Source organism: Lottia gigantea (assembly GCF_000327385.1).
Source record: "Lottia gigantea unplaced genomic scaffold LOTGIsca_45, whole genome shotgun sequence".
In the NCBI taxonomy this organism is placed as follows: Eukaryota; Metazoa; Mollusca; class Gastropoda; family Lottiidae; genus Lottia; species Lottia gigantea.
In genome coordinates this window covers 420391-433676 of record NW_008709577.1, presented here as the reverse complement: position 1 = coordinate 433676, position 13286 = coordinate 420391, and the positions used below count along the sequence as shown (strand labels likewise).

Genomic DNA, 13286 nt, shown 5'->3' with positions numbered 1-13286 from the left:
ATCATAACAGATTCCTCCAAACTGTATTATAAATTACCCCAAACCACAGACAAGAATCACTAAAAAATAATACAGTATAAAATAACCGCATTAAAAATGTCTTTAATTTTAAAACACGAAAAAAAAAAATTCGAAGGAGACGATTTCTTCTCTGCGCTAACATCTCTCATCCCCAAAGTGGCCAATTTTGTCTCAAACAACAAATCCCTCATTTCCTCAGAAGCGCAAGCTCTTGGATCTGTGGCAAAAGCAGGAGTAAATATAAGCGATGCAGTGAAAAAATCTGACGAACTTAAAGAACTGCAGCTAATAAGAGAACTAAGAAACAAGAGACTAGAACGACAAGCCCTGTAAAACCCGGAAAAGGGTTTAAAATCATTGGATAAAAATGGCAAGCAAAAATTACAGATTGGATCCAATCTTTCAATTGTATGATCCGATTCAATATTCGTTCAACAAGGAGAAAGAGGATTACGTAATCATCTCACCATCGGTAGGGACAAAGACCCAAATAACTGACGGAGGAAGAGTTACCTTTGAAATTAATTCGTTGTCCAATTGGTTGCTGCTTTCCGATGCCCATTTCCGATGCGATTTCAAAATCAAAGACGCCGCTCAGAATCGAATTCCACAAACCAACACGACTTTAGAAAACAACTTCTTTCCGTCTTTATTCAGCGAAATGGTTTTGGAAGCTGGTTCAAATCCGAGAAAACATATATAGACCATAAAACACCCCGGAGAGTTTGACACAATGTTGAAAACGGTTCTGTATCCCAAAAACTACGATTCAGTTTCGGGATGGATTCCCGATGTCGGTGGCGGAGAAGTTTTAAAAGAACCGGTCAGAACTGTAGCAAATGACGCAGACCTTGCTCGGATAAGGGTAGTTGCTAGAAACACACTGGAAAGAGTGACTCGCGGAGTAAATCAAGGATTTGAAAAACGAGCGCTTCAATACAACAATGTTGTTGAGAAAAACAGATGGGGTAATTATGTTAATTGGAAGTTGTATCCTTTATTTGGTCTCTTGGAACACAGAAAGGTTTCCATAGGTTTACCGTATAAAATTCATTTGCAAAGAGAAATCAACGACAACAAGATATTCTTTGGTGAAAACAACTCTGATGCAAAATTGGAAATAACGAATATCCAACTTTACATACCGGTAATCACTCCTTCCGTAGAAGTGGAAACGAGAATATTCAACTCTTTAACCAAAGACATCGAAATTGCTTTTCTTCGTCGTAACACGGTAGGTAGCATGACTTTAACTGGGGAATCCACCACGTGGCCAATCACCAACACCGTCAAACCAGCGAGATATCTAATGGTCGGTTTCAAAAACTTGCCAGACTCTCAGACAAACAACAACAACATTTTCAGAGTGGCATTGAACCATACTCAAGATCCCATCATTCGCAAAGTTCAAGTCAGATTGAACAACGATAATTATCCCAATCAACCTTTGACAATTGATCCTTCCAAAAAAGATTACAACGAATTGTACAGAACCTATAAAAACACGTGCGAACTGTTTGGAAATACGCCTCAGTTTGAATACACAGATTTTTCACTCAATCATCCAATCTTTTGTTTCGATCTGTCAGCTCATCAAGAAGATCTTTTCAAAACAGGGGTAAACATAAATATTCACATCGATAAAACACAAGGAGATGTGACCGGCTACTGTTTATTGCTGGAAGAAGCAAAACATTTGATTAAAATATCAGATAGAAGAATGATAAGAATTGAATAAAAAAACACCCTTTAAAAATGAAACCAGAAACTTTAGTTATGAAAATAATAGAAGCGAATTCGCCGACTCTAATAACTTACAACAGTAAAAAAGTGCACATAACCCGAAAGATTATCGATAAATACAAACATTGCAAAGTCAGAGACGATATAGACTTGGAAAGAATTGATGAGAATTTAACTAAAAAAGGTGGATTTTTACCTTTCTTACCTTTAATCTTTGCTGGTTTAGCTGCTCTCCTCGGGAGTAGGAGATATATTAGGGACGGTTAAAGAATTCGGACAAAGATTTGGCGAAGAAACCAAGAAAACCGTTAAAGAGGGATTAAGCAAATTAATAGATAAAATCGACACCGGAGAAATGAAGGTCAAACACAAGGGCAACGCCATATTTTTTGAAAACATACGTTCGGGCGAGGGAATCTTCCTTTCAAAGTATAAAGGCAACGGGGTGATTTTTGATACGAAAATGTAATAAATAAAAATGGGCAAGAAATTCAAATATTCGGACATATTTCCTAGTAACCCAATGCTCATGTGCATTTGTGGTAGTTCAGGTTCTGGGAAAACTCATCTCACTTTTAACATGTTGATAACACCAAATCTTTTAGATTTCGATTCTCTGTATATCTACACAACAACACCAGAGCAATCGTATTATCAATTCCTCAAAGCTTTAGAATATTTACCAAAGAAAGACGTTCAAGACATATTTCAATATTACGAAGAAAACGAAGAAGAAGTGGAAATAAAAGATATCATAGAAAACTTCATTAAATCAAAGAATCCATCTTTCAATCCAACGGATATAAAAGTTTTTCTTACGAAAAATGTTAATGATCTAGACTTGTCTAATATTGATAGCAATCGAAAGAACTTAATATTGTTTGACGACTGCGTAGCGCAAAGAAATCAAACTGTTCAACAAGAATTCTTCACCAAAGGAAGACATCACAACTGTCACTGCATATACTAATCCCAATCTTTTTACGGGATGGATTCTATCTTCATTAGAAAAAATGCAAATTGTTTTTTATTATTTGATTTAAACGATTTATCTCAAATAATTCAGTCTATAAATCACGGAATGGATAGAGATACATTTAAAAAGGTTTGTAAAGCTCAATGGAGAAACCCAGATGATCATGGATATGTATTTGTAAATACTAGAAAACCTGCGGGAGAAAGAGTTATGATCGATATATGTTAATTTTATTTTTTTAAAAATGACGGATTGGAATAATTTTTTAAAAAGAAATAGAGAATATATCAAAGCTAAGAATAAAATAAAGACCCAAGTTGAAAATAACAGATTGCAACAACTCGGATTAACGGAAAATCTACAGACTCTATTTCAACCCATATTAAAAAGTCAAGAAGATATTAAAAAGAGACTCGTTATAGAACCCACCCCTCGTATAGAACCCAAAGCGATTGAATATAATGGTATTATAATTAAGACATTAGATGATATAAAACGTCTTTTTTCAAACCCTGACCCAGATTTACCAAAAAGCATTTCACCAATCGTTGATGATGAGGGTTTGTTGTTTAATGGTTTTAGAATAAAATTTAGTGGAAATTCACCACAATTCAAAATCGACACAAAAGACTTTATATTTACATTAACGAGAGGGTTAATAGATTTAATGAATGGCGAGGATGTTGAAATTGCCGATTACAAGGATTTAGTAGCATACTCAAAATTTCTACATGCGATCAGAAAGTCAGGACCCGAAACAAGAAGATTGAAAGAAGTTGATTTATATATAACAAAAGTTATTGAGCAAGATGAAGAGGATGTAGATGATTATGCAGAAGATTATCCAATCATACAAGAAATAGACGAATTCGATGATATGGTGGCATCTGGTATAACGTTTTTATCCGACAACAATAAAGAATTGCTTAATAGATTAGAAATAATATTAGCGGCCATGAAAGAAGGTCATCGATCGGACAGACAATACAACGAAGTCAATGGCATATTAAAACGGCTTTTGGAGAAAAAAATCATCACTAAAAAAGACTATAAAAACGTCATTAAAAATGTCCAATAAAGAACAATTGTTCGTTATCACCTCGAATAAATCAGACATCAAATTGTCTGTAGACTACGAGTATGAACTCGATCGCAATAAACAATACGAACTGGGATTAAAGTATTTCTCCGTTAACAATTCCATTAGAAACATCAACGAAAAAAACAATCAACTAAAAATATCGACGCATAACGGAGTTACGTTCAAAACCATAAGCTTACTAGCGGGAAGCTACGAACACGTGGCCATCAACGATTACCTATCCGAATACGCAGGGAGCGTGAACGGCAAAAACAATATCGAATTCGAAGGTAATTTGAATCTGAACAAAATAAAACTGATCTTGAGAAATAACGTTCAAGTCGATTTCAACGTAGAAAATTCGTTGAATGCGTTACTAGGGTTCGATAAACGAATATACGCGCAATCGACATTGGCGCCGCACAAGGCCAACATCGAGAACGACATCGATGTGATCAACATTCACTGTAATTTGATCAACGGTGGATTTTTCAACAAGCACAAACCCCAAATCATATACAGCATACCGACTTTTAAGGTGCCGATCGGATACAGAATTATAGAGAAACCGTCTCAAACGACCTATTTACCAGTCAATTCTTTCATGATCAAAGATATAAATCTGGAAATCAAAGACGGTAAAAACAGGTTCATAGACTTTGGCAACGAAGAAATTGTCATTCAACTTCATTTAAAACAATCTTCATTCTCTTCTTGAATAGTAAGATAATTGAAATCATCAAATTCATAGTTTTCATCAAAACTATACTCATCTTTGTCGTTGTAAGGATACATAATTCCTTCACTGTTTGGTGGTTTTCTTTTAACATTATTCAAATAACTTCTAAAAACTTTAGTTTGTTTATCATTTGGAATAACTACTCCATTGGTGAAACTTTTTTCCCATGGTTTATTAAATTCGTTCGACACATCATGCCCGCTTGCTAACTGAACGTAATCTTCTACACTTATCTTATCATTAGAATAACCTTTAAACGTTTTCTTTTCTTTTAAAACACCATCAGAAGTCAAAACGATGTTGTATTTGACTTTTGGTGCTAAATATAAACCAAATATAATTCCACCGTCACCGTAATCGTTTTTACCTTTGCAATAGTCTTTTTCGGAGACCAAACCAGCTCTGTTTAGTTTTTTCCAATTGTTGGATGAAATGTACAAACTATCGGTATCGGTATAGTATATTTCGGGTTTATAAAATCCATTTATGACGTGAATGAAATTGTTCATTATTTTTTTACTGTGAGATAAAACGAATGATCCCAAATGACTAGGCGTTAGTCGTGTAGATTTACTGTCTTCGGTAGTAATCTCTTTTTCTTCAATTTCTGTTTCAACAATATATTGAGTATCATTAATTTTCTCATAGGTTTTAACACGTGAATCAAAGTTGGCCTGTAAAGTTGCTTCATTCCATAAATGTCTAGTTGTGAATATATCTTTCTGAATTGATTTACCATACAAGGAATTACCTAATAATTTCATGCAGTTACTACCCACGATATTACCTTCTCGTTTATATTTATTTCTTAAATCTCTCAAAATTAAAATATAATCTCTATAGGGTGGAGTTTTAAAATTTTCTTCGTAAACTATACCATCTAATATTCTAATAATTCGTCCACCGGCTTTCACTATTTCTTGAATATCGACCGATGTTAAAACGTCGTGACAGAAACCATTTCTGAACCTGATTTTGTTACCAGTTTCCTTTTTACCTTCTTTATTCGTGAAAGTGATTTTATCTTTAGCTGGTATCGGTTGGAAGAACATGTTTTTGGGATAGTCAAACCACACTGTTAAAATATCTGTTCTAGGTCTGAATTTTTGTTTATTGAAGAGTTTCACAAATTCTTTTTCTTCTTCTGGTAGAAACGGTCTTCCACTTTCCGCTCTCGGATATTCACTGTCTAAATCCGACATGGCGGAAGCGTATAAACCGTTAGCATCAAATGCCATTAGTTTAGTACATTCTATTTTTTTAAGTCTCGAATGAACCTCCGTTTTGTCTTTTGTGCTTGCACTGTATTCTTTGAATAAATCAATTATGTTATTACTTTCTGTGTCACTTCGTGTTTCACTTTGTGAAATATATTCCTTTAATACGTTACAAATTTCATCCATTTTGTTCGTTTCAAATGATTTTCTATTTGCCGAAACTCTTCCTCCTTTAATAGATCGTCTGATAAAATTTCTTATAAAAGGATTAGTGTGCGAATAAACTTTTTCTACGTTTTCTTTTTCGGTATGTTTCGCAACCATTCTAGTAGTTTCATACCATTCTTCTTCCACCATTTCTTTATCGTAATGATATAAATAATACCAACCCTTTAAAGATAAAGATGGAGCCGTTAGATTATTGGACATATTCTGGTTTACAACTTCTTTCGTGACTTGGTTGTATTTTATCAAACAAGCTCCCAAACAGAGAGTGTTTCTCTTGGCGTAAGGTTCCCATTCGTGTCTCAATTCCTCCCAGTTGTCTTGCGTGTATTTAGCGATATCTACGTCGGCAATCTTTCTCAAATTCGCGGGAAAATTGGAAGAATTTCCCCATGCAGCCAAACTAGAGGATTCGTGTTGATAGGAACACGTGAAATTAATATGTTGTAAATAATTACCCTTTATTTCTTTCTGTCTTTTCCATTTTTTCTGTAAATCTTCATCCGTGTATGGATTAGATAAAGGAAAATATAGAATTCCTCTGGGTGTTTTTAAAGGGCAATGCGTTAGTTTTTTTGCATTTTTAAGCACGACCCAGTTGTCGAATCCACTACCGTTATGAGAAATTAATATCAATCTCTTTCTATCATATTGACCTAAATATTACAACATTTGATCTATACAATCTGTACCTACAAATAGTTCTACTACATTCATTAGTTTATCATAAAATTCTTCTGGAAGATTATCAGTAGGATTTATATTTGGAAAGATATTTTTTATCGTTTCTAACTTTTTTCTTAGTTTTTCTAAATTAATTAAAGTGCAGGCATAAGGAATTGCTCTTCGCGTGTCTTTTTCTGAATACGTTTCGCAATCCCAAGCGAATAACACATCATCACTCATACTCGAAAGCACGTTTAGTTTGAGAGGTGAAACCTGTGTTACTGCGTTATCGTCTCTACACGTTTTCCACACCTGTTCGTAATTGTCTTCTATTTCTTCAATTCCCAAACTTTTTTGGCTTCTAATCAGACAGAAATGCGAGTTGTGTAAGTAAAAAACCCAATCTAATTCTTCGTGAACGTCTCTGGGATGAAAATGTCTGTTTTTGGGATTATAAATTTGAAACGAAGTGTTGAATTTCTTGTTGAATTCCTTCATTCTAGCGCAAGTCATCACTCCTTTTCTATTTGCTTTTGAAAACCCGTTGATATATTCTTGAAATTCTCTCGTGTAGTCTTCGTTTAAAACACGATTGACGCATCTGATAAAACAGTGACCATCTGTAGGTATGTAACAATTTTCGCCTTCGTATTCATTGATCTTTTTTAGTAGATCAGTTCCTCCTCTGCCAACTCTCGATCTTTTGATTTCTTGGAAATTGTCTTTCATTAAAATTATTTTTCCTGTAAAATACCAATCGGAAGCATCGGATTTTTTGTCCATATTTGAAAAGATATTGTGAAAGGTTTTGGCATTGAAACCGAGGAGTGACATGTATTGTCTGTGATTCCCTTCCTCGACTATCTCTCCATCTATTTTAATTTGTCCTTTGAATGTTTTAAATTTATCAGAGATAGCCTTGATAACATCGGAAAATAGGGCGTTTTCTATCAATGTTTCATCGTCTGCAAGTTCGATTTTATTCATATTTTTTTAAGTATATATTTTTGATTATTTCTTTATTTTGACCGTTGATATTTCTGTATGGAATTTGTCCAGAATTTCATTGAATTCTTGTAATTCTTCAACTGATATGTTCTTGTCTTCTCTCGATCTTTCGAAAAAGATGTACAATTGATTAAGATACATATTCAAGATATCCATTTTCTTTTTATAATGAGCTTTCTTTTTGCTCGTGAAACCTAAAGTGATGAGACCACAAGAAGTCGTTTGAATGGCTGTTAATGCAGCCAATATGGTTGGGACGATGACCGGAAGCATTAATCCACCAGTCACCGCCGTTGCCACCGTTACTCCTACTGTTAGAACTGTGCTCGCTGCTTGAAAAAAGAATCGATTCTACTCCATGTTTTCCTGCATGTATTGCACTGTCTCAACTTTATTTTCAACTCTTCTTGTTTGTCTATCATGTATTGTTGTCTGCTTTCGAGTTCCATTTTTTAAGTCGTTAAATTAAGTGAATTTCCGATAAATGGAACCACGGAATATCGTATAGAGCGCGCTTGTTTGGCCTAGCATTATTATATTTGCGGGTATTAAAAGTAAAAACATTTACGCGTACTAACAACATTTCTTTTTTCGTATGGTCCTCTTTAAGATGATAGGAATATTTTATTTTTTCTTTTTCGATGTTTATCTTGGCTCTAAAAATAAAACCACCACCTTCAAGGATGGAGTCTTCGGCAAACGATAAATGCACTATAAACTCTCTTTCTTGTTGACTTTTATGAACATTGATCGAGGTGTATTTTTCACCTAAAGCGAAATATAGTTTTACGTATTCAAAGTCTGTTGTTCGTAAAAACTCGTGACTGGTCGATTCTATTTTTCCGTGTACGTGTAAGCGTCGTGGAATTTTGGCAATGTTGGTTGATGGTGGATTTTCCGTCTCCAATATCATATCTAAATCTTTGATTCGAATGATATCCTTATCATTTTCTACTTCCATTTTAAAGGTGTCTACATATTTACCATTTTTCGTTTCAATTTCCTGATCCCTTTTATCAATCAAACGTATATTCTCTTCCAAATTACCATCATTGAATAATGAAATATGTTTGACGGCATTACCGGTTTGTTTGAAGACTACTTTATTGACTTTAACCTTCATGGGAAACTCTATTTGAATCAGACAATTACCTCGAAAAGAATACGTTTTTAGGTTCTCCGTATGCGAGAGTACCCACTTTTATTTCTGCTTTGAATCCGTATTTGTTTGATTTATAAATTTTGTCTTTTTCATCGAAGACAGTGTCACTTTCGAATGGAAGATTGAAATAATACGATTTGTCCGTGACAATTGCTTCTAATTTGGTCAACTTTCTCTCTTGTCTCAAAAAATCGTCATGAATTCTAGATACCAAAAGATTGGCCTGTTCTTTAATATAATTTTTCATATCATCTCGAAATTTATTTTGAAGAAAGTTTTTAATCACACCCACTTCTTTTTCTAATTCGTCCGTGATTTTAGTATCCAAAGCAGTCAATTGTCGTTTCAACGTATCTTTGTCAATGGGAAGTGTGTTAATTATATCTTGAACATCTGATTTTTGCTTCGCGATCTTTTCGTTCAAATCGGATATCGAATTTTGTAACTCGGTTTTGTCCGCGGTCTTGTCTAGTTCTGCTAGCAATTCGCCAAGTTTTCTTTCCAAAGCGGTTAGTTTTCGTTTCAATCTATCCTCGTTTACATTTGGGTTGTCTATTAAACGTTGGACGTCTATTTTTACATTCGTAATCTTATCGTCTAATTTAGATATTAAATTTTGCAACTGACTTGTTTTATCCACTTGAATAAGACGTTTCAAACTCGTTAACTCTTGTTGTAGTTTGGGTTCGTCCACAAGATTTTTAATATTTCGTCTGAGGTATCTTTTCACGTCATTTATTCTATTTTCAACATGGTCCTTATCTATTTGAATTGCGTTTATTTGATCCAGTAAATATTTCTTGTTCACGGCATCGTTATCGTTTCCTGGAAACTTTAAATTAGTTATTTTGAAATTGTTCATATCGATATCCCCTTGTAAGGTGTCTCCGATTTGATCCACGAAAAAAGGTTTCGCTTTTTTTATAAACGCCGTCATGGGATTTTTAGATTCTAGAGGTAAAGACCCTAATCCAAACTTGTTTGCCATTTTTATTGAGTTAAATTTATTATAATTTCTTCAAACTTTTCTCCCAAACTCAACCGATATAAAACCCAAAGCGACAGCTGTCCACACATCTTTTGTCCTGGCATTTAAATTTGAAACGTAGAACATTTGATTGGTTTGCTAGTCAATTTCGTTATCTCTTCTGTCGGTTCTAGACCGAAAGAATCAAAGAAATAAAAGTTATTCGAAGAATCTTTGTGTAAAGCAGAGTGATGAACTCCTTTTTGATCCGAAGTATGAATGTTTGTGATGGCGTAAAATTTACCTTTTTTGTATTTCAGTTCATCAATTTCATCTCGCATGCAATAATAAAACGGCGATATGTTCAACTCCTTGGCCCATTTCACAAGTTGAAAGTTTGTGGTCGTGTCTTTTCCGTATTTATCGAGAAATGCATTCATTTTTTAAGTTGATTTTTTTTAGGTGTTTTTCGAAGTAGGCGGTAAGTATTGCTGAAGACCCAATTGACAAAATATATACGTAGTTTGTGTTTGAAAAAACTTGTATAACATTCTGATAAAACACATTCAATAATATTTTGAAGATAAATTTACATTCAAATTTAAAAAATCTTAATTTAAGAGAGCGTAAATGCTTGTCGACATCTAAATTTCTTAACCTTTCATCTAAATCTTCATTTTCGAGATTCATTTTTAAAAGTCAGTTTTTTGAAGTTCATTTTGATAAAACCTTCCTATGATTTTTTCTTTGTCTTGATTGATCAATTCATACGTGGGAGGTGATGTGTTGTTTATTTTATCAACGATGAATATCTCGTTAGTCCAATAGCCGACGTTACCTTTCTGAAACAATGATTTATATTTAAAAATACGAACTCGATCTCCAACTTTGAATTTGGGTTTAATATTCAAATTGCTAAACTCGTTTTCAAAGTTGTTTCGAGTGTTGACGGACTTTATGATATTCAGGTTATTAGAGGCTTGCGATGGCGTCACACCTATAGACGAATGTATTTTGTTATTGTATTCGTCAACAACAACTGGTAATATTTTAAGCCATTTTTGAGATTTCAATTCCGTGAATTTCTTGAATAATTTGCTTTTAAGAGTCCTGTTGAATCTTTCTATCACTACGGCTTTACCTTCGTTATGCGTGCTGTAAATTTCAAACCCCAGAGATTTCACATTTCTGTTGTAGAATTCGCTACCTTTATCAACCCACAACTTTAGGGGTCGTCTGTCGGATTGTTTCATTATGGTTTCGAATGCTTGTTTGACAGTCAGACCCGATTTGTGTTTCAAGGGAAAGACCCAAGCGTATCTCGTGTATATGTCGATCACCGTCAAACAATACTTGTACCCTCTCTCGACTGGCATGTTGATTAAATCGGCTGACCAAATTTCATCTTTATCAAAAACTTTGACTTTGAGGTAATGTTTGTTTTCTCGAAATTCTTTGTGAATCTCGTCTGCTATGCCCATACCCAATTTCAATTTTGCCTTCAAGAGTTTTATGATAAGAGCCCTTTGTAATTTCTCTTTGAAAGTGGCTTGGTGTCTGAATGTTACGTCTTTGTTTCTGTACAGTATGTCGTGTTGGAGCGCTGCTGCGTCAACTCTATTAACGGGTTCTTCCCCTGGTTTGGATTATCATTTTCGTCTAAACACAGATCTAATCTCGTGCCTGGACCTATATAATTGTGCCCTGGGAGATGTTTTTCTCCGGGATATTTTGCCCATGGGAATCCAGGAAGAGAACCCAATGACATTTGATTGTCTCCCGCACCGAAATACGTTTTAGGAGGATGGACATTTATTAAAGACATATTTGTTCAATAATGAAATAAACACTATATATTTTTAATACGAAAGATTTAATACAAGGAGGAAATTTGTTGTTTGAGACAAAATTGGCCACTTTGGGGATGAGAGATGTTAGCGCAGAGAAGAAATCGTCTCCTTCGAATTTTTTTTTTTCGTGTTTTAAAATTAAAGACATTTTTAATGCGGTTATTTTATACTGTATTATTTTTTAGTGATTCTTGTCTGTGGTTTGGGGTAATTTATAATACAGTTTGGAGGAATCTGTTATGATATATTTTTTTAACAGTTTGGGAAGTCTGTTATAATACATTTTTTAACAGTTTGGGGAAAGTCTGTTATAATACATTTTAATTGTGTCTTTTCGGATATGACGCATTGAAAAAGCTGCGCAGAAGTGAAATGCGTCATATCCGAAAAGACATATACCTGCCATCTCAAAAACCGGATCAAACTGGATGCGCTATATCAGAAAACACATATACTACTGACACAAAAGAGGATACAGATTTCTTCCGATCTTGATGCAACTTAGTATGCATGTATACATTGATAAGATCTCGGTCAAGTTTGAATTTGGCTCGTTTTGGATGAACGGTTTTTTAGTTATTGCCCTTGACTTTCGTAAATTTAGCTTGTAAACACGATAGGGGCTACAGTTTTTATCTGATCTTGATAAAACTTGGTATGCGTGTATATATTGATTAGATTTTATAACAACATGATTGATCATAGAAACTACAGTGTTCAATTTTAATGAAAGAATGTGTATGTTGATGAGACCTTGTTAAAGTTTCAATTTTATGATAATTTATATAGACACAGCTTTATGGAACAACAATCACTGGTTAAAGTTTTATGCAACGTTTCGACGTGTTTCCCCCGTCGTCCTCAGGCCAAGAATGAACCCTATCGAAAATCAAAAAAGTCGAAAAATTTGAATACGAGTTATGGCACTTGTTCTTCAAAACGCGTTCGAATTTTAGCTCGTAAACACTCTAGAAGGCACAATTCTAGGCGGATTTTTATGAAACTTGGTGTGAATGTTTGTTATCACCCAAGAATGAACCCTATTTAAAATATTTAAAATCAGAAGAATATTTAGTATGAGTTATTGCCCTTGTTCTTAAAAACGCGTACAAGTTTAAGCCTGTAAACACCCTTATAGAAGACACAATCTGGATAGATTTTGATGAAACTTGGTAATATTATCCAGTATCGCCTCAAACAATTCAAAAGAAGTGGATGTCTGAAGGTTGAATATTTCATACTGGTAATTGTCACTGTACTGCCAAATATTTTTATTTAAATTCAAAACTGCCAGTAGGTGTATATTACCTTGCCTGGCAAGCTATCTTTTTATGAGGTATTATACATTATTTCTTTGACAGATTTTGATGAAACTTGGTGTGGGTGTTTGTTATCACCCAAGAATGAACACTATTTAAAATTAAAAAGATCGAAAAATAATTAGTATGAGTTATTGCCCTTGTTCTTAAAAACGCGTTCAATTTTATCTTGTAATCACTCTAGAAGGTTCAATTATTGGCAGATTTTGACGAAATTCGGTGTAAATGTTTGTTATAACTCAAGGATGAACCCTATCGAAATAAAAAAAATCGCGAAATATTTATTATGAGTTATTGCCCTTATTCTTGAAA

At 34.1% G+C, this 13286-nt stretch overlaps 3 protein-coding genes across 3 annotated transcripts; 1 reads left to right on the top strand and 2 right to left on the bottom strand.

The window, feature by feature from the left end:
- Nucleotides 1-754: 754 nt before the first annotated feature.
- Nucleotides 755-2968, top strand: LOTGIDRAFT_164381 (hypothetical protein; the record flags this gene model as incomplete). The annotated part of the gene is made up of 3 exons (XM_009060908.1): nucleotides 755-1255; nucleotides 1991-2125; nucleotides 2831-2968. The coding sequence occupies 3 exons, from the start codon at nucleotides 755-757 to the stop codon at nucleotides 2966-2968; spliced, it is 774 nt and encodes a 257-aa protein (XP_009059156.1).
- Nucleotides 2969-4508: 1540 nt separating this feature from the next.
- Nucleotides 4509-7655, bottom strand: LOTGIDRAFT_164380 (hypothetical protein; the record flags this gene model as incomplete). Its single annotated transcript, XM_009060907.1, has 2 exons — nucleotides 4509-6658; nucleotides 6695-7655. The coding sequence occupies 2 exons, from the start codon at nucleotides 7653-7655 to the stop codon at nucleotides 4509-4511; spliced, it is 3111 nt and encodes a 1036-aa protein (XP_009059155.1).
- A 481-nt stretch (nucleotides 7656-8136) lies between these two features.
- Nucleotides 8137-9826, bottom strand: LOTGIDRAFT_164379 (hypothetical protein; the record flags this gene model as incomplete). Its single annotated transcript, XM_009060906.1, has 2 exons — nucleotides 8137-8686; nucleotides 8829-9826. The coding sequence occupies 2 exons, from the start codon at nucleotides 9824-9826 to the stop codon at nucleotides 8137-8139; spliced, it is 1548 nt and encodes a 515-aa protein (XP_009059154.1).
- Nucleotides 9827-13286: the final 3460 nt, after the last annotated feature.